At 30.3% G+C, this 6,893-nt stretch overlaps 1 protein-coding gene across 2 annotated transcripts; it reads right to left on the bottom strand.

Moving 5' to 3' along the window:
* Positions 1–3,748: 3,748 nt before the first annotated feature.
* LOC100795458 (protein LAZY 1) lies at positions 3,749–6,560 on the bottom strand. 2 transcript variants are annotated; one of them, XM_003551766.4, is made up of 6 exons: positions 6,359–6,560; positions 6,176–6,274; positions 6,008–6,074; positions 4,685–5,475; positions 4,198–4,387; positions 3,749–3,976 (listed from the first exon to the last, which is right to left on the bottom strand). In XM_003551766.4, exons 2-6 carry the CDS (start codon positions 6,179–6,181, stop codon positions 3,957–3,959), a joined length of 1,074 nt encoding a protein of 357 aa, XP_003551814.1. In that variant the 5' UTR covers positions 6,182–6,274; positions 6,359–6,560; the 3' UTR covers positions 3,749–3,956. The 2 variants fall into 2 exon arrangements, with proteins under 2 accessions (XP_003551814.1, XP_006603013.1); XM_006602950.3 differs by having other exon boundaries at positions 4,685–5,499; positions 6,359–6,559.
* Between the last annotated feature and the right edge of the window lie 333 nt (positions 6,561–6,893).

The following is a 6,893-nucleotide window of genomic DNA, read 5'->3' as shown; positions in this document are numbered from 1 at the left end:
ACCTATGTCGTTCAATAGCAAAAATCAAAGTAACTGCTTGGTTTAGACCACAATCAACATGACAGGACAATCTACACCTAAAATTTATATTGCTCTTCATTTGATTTGCTTTTTTTAAGTGTATTTTGTCTAAAGAAAATGTAGCTTTCTTTCCTTTAAAAGTTTGTTTGGAGAATACTTAAAAAGAAAAAGAAAAAAGTATGTATTAATAGTGTAATTTTTTTATATATTATCATTAAACTATAAATCATCATGTATATTAAATTAATTGATTTTTATCATAATTAATTTATAAGTCATACTAAAAATGAATTTAAGTTCATCTAATTTTTTCTTACCAGCGATTAAATTTCATATTGAGAACTGAACAAGTTTGCCTGCATAATTTTCACACCGCCGACACTTTATTCTTAAGTTCATCTAAAAGGTTGGGTGCAGGTTCATCATCTTCAAAAACTAATGCACTGCTCGGATGCAAAAAGATGAAAAGGAAAATAAAAATTAAAGAATAAAAAAATAGAAATCTATATTAACTTCAGTCTTCAAAGCTTTACTTAATTCCTTTTGTTCACAAACTACGTACTAAGCTTAATTAAGTTTAAACGCACACTTCATTACATACATATAATAAGTTCAAAATTATATATTTGGCTCATTTGTGTGTGTATATTTTTAGATATGAAGGCATATTGATAATATTAATTATTTATTGTAATTCTATCTAGAGATTTGTGATTTTCATAGGCAATCTAATTTTTTTTTCATTTTATAGAATGAAGATATCTATATTAAGTTAATAAATTAAAAAATACTTCTAAACAGATTTTTTAAAAAAAAAATATAATTTTTTAAATAAGTTGGATATATAAACGGAACTTCAACTTCATATTTTTTAATAAGTCAGGTGCCAGGGTTTAGATTTTACTCTTTTAAATAAAAGAATGAAGATTGAGTAACTAAACTTTATTATATATAGAAAATAGGAACATTATATTAGATTTAGCTGACGGGTTTATTCTTGTCGATGGCTTTTCTTAGAAAGCTTGGGGTGCATTGTGTGACAGGGAAACGAATCTTTTATGTTTTAGTTAAGGATAGGGAAACCATTAAATGATTTTAATGTTTCCTTAATCTGACAAATTTATCCTAGAATTATCTTTTGGTTCTTTTTCCGGCCCTACATGCAAATATTAATGGGCGAATCACTTATTGAAGGATTTTGATGCTTATTCCAAAATATCAATATAAAGTATTTAAGAGTGTGTTTGAATAGATAATTTTAACTGAGGAAAGTAATTTATTAGAGAATTTGAATTTCTGTAATTTAGAATTCATGCTTTTTATGAAGAATTTAAAATTTTAGAATTTTAAAACAGAATTTTAAACAATTAAAAGTCTAGAATTTCAATTTTCTTCTACAATGTGAGAAATTGAAATTCTCTTCTTTCAAGAAACGCACCACCGTCTAAACTCCTAAAATATTGATAGGATGTGAGGATAGAGGAACATGTATCACTAATGCACCAACCATATTTTCTCTCTTTTTTTCATTCATTTTTTCATCCTCATAATTTTAATTTTTTTATTTTTAAAATTTTGTGTTTGAATTAAAAAAATTAAAATTTCAAGGATAAAAGAAGATGAGTCACGAGTTCGAAAACAAAAATTTTTAAGTGGAAGAGAGGGTGAATGTTAAAAAAAATACGAAAATGTTTTGAAAAGTTTTATCTGTCGAGAAGAGAATTTTAATTTTTCATTTTTAAAAGGAAATTAAAATTTCACATTTTTAGTTATTTTAAAATTTAAAAAATTTAAATTCTTCATAAAAAAACATTCAAACAATAAATTCTAGATTAAAGAATTTTTTTTCATCCAAACGCACTCTAATTTAAAAAAAATGCTTTTACTCTGAATCATCAAACCACGTTAACAAAAATGGTGATAAGTGCTGACACAACATTGTTAGCATTTGAAATGTATCCACTTCCTTTCACCATTTTTGTTAAGATTGTCCAACTCCAATGACTAAAACTGTACTTTTTAAAAATTTGGGAAACTGTTTTTTTTTTTTTTCAATTTGGGGTAACCAAAATAAATTTACCCCAAATTTTAGGCACTACAAATATAATCAGGCCTAAAAAAAACAGTCATCTCATTTAACATAATTTAATAAGAATTTTTAAAAATGTGAAATTATTTTATTTCTTTCTAATCAATAAAATAATAAAAAAAGGGGAATGAAGCAAACAAATTCCTACAAAAGAAAAAAGGAATATAAGGCTATATTTGAGCTTTGAAATATTTTTATTTCTATTAATAATTATTAAATCATAATATTATCTTTTTATTTTTTAAAAATTATCTATACACAAAAAAGAATATCCTTGATGTCTCCTTTTCGTTTTTATGTTAATAACTAACTAGAAAAAAAGAATAATTTTAATTTCTTTTATTGTAGAATGTCATGTTAACTAAAGCTTAGAAATATATTTAAAAAATAAACTTGTAAAAGAATTAATTGAAGTTAATTACATATTTTTCTAATTTTATTTTATTGTGTTATTGATTGAAAGGTAATAAAAATAAGAATGAATTATACTAACCTTGTCTGTTACACAAACTTACATTGCTTTTTTAAGTTTTAACCATTACAGAAACTTCTCTTGCAAGGGAGCCAGCGCAATGTTTTTAAACAATAAGGGCAGTGCTGTTAAAAAAATTGAATTGGACTGGTGTTTAATTCAACTGTTCTGTAATTTAGTTTTTAAAGTTGAACTGCTCCAAAACTGAATTTATGAGATTAAAAATGTGAAAATTTTGCTTCAAAGTAAGATATTTATTGAGAACAATTTAAAGTAGTTCGGGAATAATTCAGATAATTTGGAGCAATTTAGAGTAATTCAGAGCAATTCCATTCAATTTAATTCACCTAAATTATTATGCAGTTTATTTGAGTACTCACCCCTAATTACAGGAGGTTAGAGTAACGTATAAGAGGGTCAATGTATATTTTTTAAAAACTAAAGGAAATTAGTGTAGAAGTAGATAAAAGTAGAAGATTTCCGGGTAATTTCATAAAACTTCAAGGTAAATTAGTGTAAACTAATTGTCTTTTCCTTGATCCAGAAATCAATTAAGTTAAATTTTGTTATAAGTTTTAACAAAACCTTTATCCAACATGACTGAATGTGTGATATTTACTATTTAATTACTCTTTTGGTTCTATCGTTACAATAATTTTTCATTTTGATCCCTTTCAAACATCCCAATTTAGTTCATATGGTTGCAATTTTTTTAATGTTTAGTTCTCCTTGTCTAAATTCGCCCAATGCAATTACATCCATATCTTTTAAAATTGTTACAGAAATTGGAACTGATGGTGAAAAAACATCAAAAATTTAGATAATTTCAATTTTGTAACGATTTTAAAGTATCTAAACGTAACAATTTTAGGTGATTTAAGACCCCGAGGACTATAAGGGTTAAAAAAAAATCTATTATGTGAAATAAAATGAGATATTTTAATCTATAGTGACTAAAACGAAAGGTTGTGGTAACTATTGAGAGAGGGAAAAAAAAAAGATAATCAAACCTTTTATCAAAATAGCCACAGTCACAATTTAAACATATCTTGTCACGTATATATCCACATCCACCCCCATAAACTAGTTCCAGTATTTATTCATTATGCTAGCATACATCGATGATTTGACGGTGGATTCTGTGATTATAATTTATACCCAATTTATATTGTCAACTAAATAGCTATGATTTATATTTTTCTTCTTTTATTATTACTAGACAAATCTTACATTTCACACTGACCACCATGAGGTAGACACTGAAACTACCTCAATTATTCGTTTTATATATAAGTTTTCACAGTACAAACACAATATTAGGTATTACTAATAGAGGATGACAGCTTATAAACAGCACAATTTCTTCTCCGTCTTTCACAGCTCTAGAACTAAGTCTGCAATGCACAGAGAAAAAGAAAACTGAGTCAGGGTAGAAGAAGCAACACATAAGACTGAAACTGAAAATAGAGATGCTACAAATGATTTGCTATGTTACAATCACTTGCTGCTTTCATCAACAGAATTATGAAATTCTATAATGGGCCTATGAAAAATTTAAATACATAGCATAGGTTAAACTGTGAAATAGGCCAATGAAAAATCTTTGTATACTTACAATCTGCATCTGTTTTGATCCAGTACTCCCTGTTGACAGATGAATCTTCCTCTGGATGCACCAGGTCACTTTTGTTGTAGCCTCCATCATTGATTGTTTTCTTCTTCTTCTGGTTCTTGTGGTGTTTAGCAGATTTTTGTGCAGCTGTTGAACTTTCAGGGTGAACTTTCTTGCGGAACATATGGAGAATCTAAAGACCACAAACATAGCTACAGTCATAACCAGAATAATACTACATGTCAAGACTAAGACCATAAATAAATAATATGCTATTTAAGGCAAAAAGAAAAGAACATTAAAATGCAAAGCTATAAAAATCAACACGAAGAATGCTGGTTACTTTATGTAATAGTCCTTATTCAATATATTTTTATACAATTTTAATGTAACACGTTGATAATCATTACTCATACTAAAGATTATGGTAATGCATAGTAGTTATACAGAAACAAGTGCAAATAGAAAGTTATAGAACCTATTTGTGTACCTTATTCAGTTTTGTCTCAGCAGAAGCAGAATCAATAGGCCCACCATTTATTGAAGTAGAATTCTTAGAATAAGCATGGAGCATTCTTTTCTTCAGCTTTTCTTTCATCAGGTTCATGGCAGACTTGTCCACTTCCTTCTCAGCTCTTTTGTCCTCCTTTTCACATTTTGCGCTGAAATTCTCCTCAGCTGATTTGCTTCTCTGAAACAGCTCCCCGAGCGAAGTCCTATGTTCTTTCTTTGCTGCTGCTGCAGTAGTTTCAGACAGTTCAATAGCTGTTCCAAAGAGATATCCCTGGAGTGGACAAATTGCAGCACCATTTCCATTTGGTTCTGTGCCTTCTATTGGCTTTCCACTGAGTGTTATTATGCTGACATGGCTGCTTCTCCCAGTGCTGACATGGCTGCTTCTCCCAGTGCTAACATGGCTAGTCCTCCTTGAGGAGTCAATGCTAACATCATCCTTGGTTTCAGCTCCTAGAACTTTCTCTAGCTCATCATTGATGAGCTTCAGATCATTCTCAGTGACTTCATCTTCTTTTTCAGTTATGCTCTCAACAGAAATGGGAAATGATGGTGTTGTTGAGGGGTCAGATACTCGTTCTGAACCAAGAGTTCCAATTGCAAGGAAGCCAGGGAAGTATTCTCCCTCATAGTCTTCATCTACTCTTGCTGCTTCTAGGCCAGCAAAAGAGTTTCTAAGGTTGTTGTGACCTTTCTGAGCATGTTTGGAAAGTCTGATCCCAAGGTTTGGTTTCTGATAGACTTGTTCATCATCAAGTGGTGCCTGCCCTGAAAGACAATTGCAAGAATTCCCTGAAACAAACAAATTTAAAGGAACTATGGTAATTGAGAGGCATAACGTGAGAAGTGGAATTCCATGATAGCATTCGGCTAGACTCTTCCCAATTCTGATATTATGCTAGTAGAGATTTTATGGATCTTATTACTCTTAACAGCTTTTTAAACAGTCTACTTTTTATGTTCCAATTTTCAATTCTAGCCAGCCATTCCACTTTATTTTCATAATACCTCAAATTTAATCATAGCCTTTCAATTTCAATGTTTGTACCTAGGTGGTTAATACTGTGTCTTCATCATGGGCCTATATTTGTGGTCATAAGTGTTTGCAAGAGAATATTTGAATTCTCCTTAACTTACAGTTCAAAGGTCATCATCAGAAATCAAGTTATCTATTGTCTAGTATAGTAAATTTTGCTTTAATGTAGCGCCACTGGTTTTTTACTAATTTCATGGCCATCACATAGTTAATGCATGTATGGAAGAACATAAATATGTAGCTTGCTAACGGCATATGACTTACCAATGACCAAGTCCTTGAATGGTTCACTACTATTCTGGCGAAGTTTCCTGTGCATCCAGCCTAGTAACTGCAGCAAAAAATTAAAAAAAATAAATGAGGAAACCAACTTAGAAGAGTATGTACAGTGAATATTTTGTTCTGCAAGGCATGATTGATAAAGGATCTCACCTTCATCTTTGATATTCAACAAAAATCTTTGGAGTTTTGGTTGCCTAACTTGGGAAGATAAGGTAATTGGAGGGATTGTCTATCGTACTTAAATGATATCTTAAAAAGAACATATAAAATATTGGTGAGAATCAGTGATGTCTTATAGAGAGGATACAGCAAGAAAAACATAGAGAAACTTACAAACATTGTTTGCTGTTATATCTCAGCATTAAATCAAGTGGGTCCTAAACACGCTAATCTGATCATGTGCAAGGTCGACTAACAGTAAGGCTTATAATTTTTATGAATGATTTGGTATAGAAAATATTACTTATCAGTATTCTTTTGTCCATTGTTAAGAATTAAGATGCCATGCATCAACTGCCTCACACTTTCTGGTTTGTACTTGAACACGCATATTAACCAATATGAAATAGTTTGGTACTCATGATGTACCACGACGTGTGTGTGCAACATAATGTGCCTCGTGCATCTCATTAATTAGTAGAGTTTGCGTTTGAGTAGTGATGAGCCATTGATTCTTGTGATTGGATAATCTCCAAATCATTGGTTGATGCCAATAGAGCATAAAACAATTGACAAACAATTGACCAACAAATGTATCTTTTCTCCTTCAGACAAGAAGTTAGAATAGTCTAGACCATAGAAGAATCCAGGGTCCCATCTCTTCAGCCTGAGGCAATAAAAAGTGTCTAGACACGTTAACAGTTTAGAC

This window comes from Glycine max, chromosome 18 (assembly GCF_000004515.6).
Source record: "Glycine max cultivar Williams 82 chromosome 18, Glycine_max_v4.0, whole genome shotgun sequence".
Taxonomy (NCBI): domain Eukaryota; kingdom Viridiplantae; phylum Streptophyta; class Magnoliopsida; order Fabales; family Fabaceae; genus Glycine; species Glycine max.
Note: the sequence above shows the minus strand (reverse complement) of the source record. Positions and strands in the feature narration are given on the sequence as shown.

What these genes read in the sequence shown, in the direction of transcription:
- LOC100795458 (XM_006602950.3), bottom strand. An exon ending in CTGAGACAAAACTGAATAAG is followed by an intron (nt 4,388 to 4,684) that starts GTACACAAATAG and finishes TGTGGTCTTTAG; the next exon opens with ATTCTCCATATGTTCCGCAA. An exon ending in GATCAAAACAGATGCAGATT is followed by an intron (nt 3,977 to 4,197) that starts GTAAGTATACAA and finishes TGTGCATTGCAG; the next exon opens with ACTTAGTTCTAGAGCTGTGA.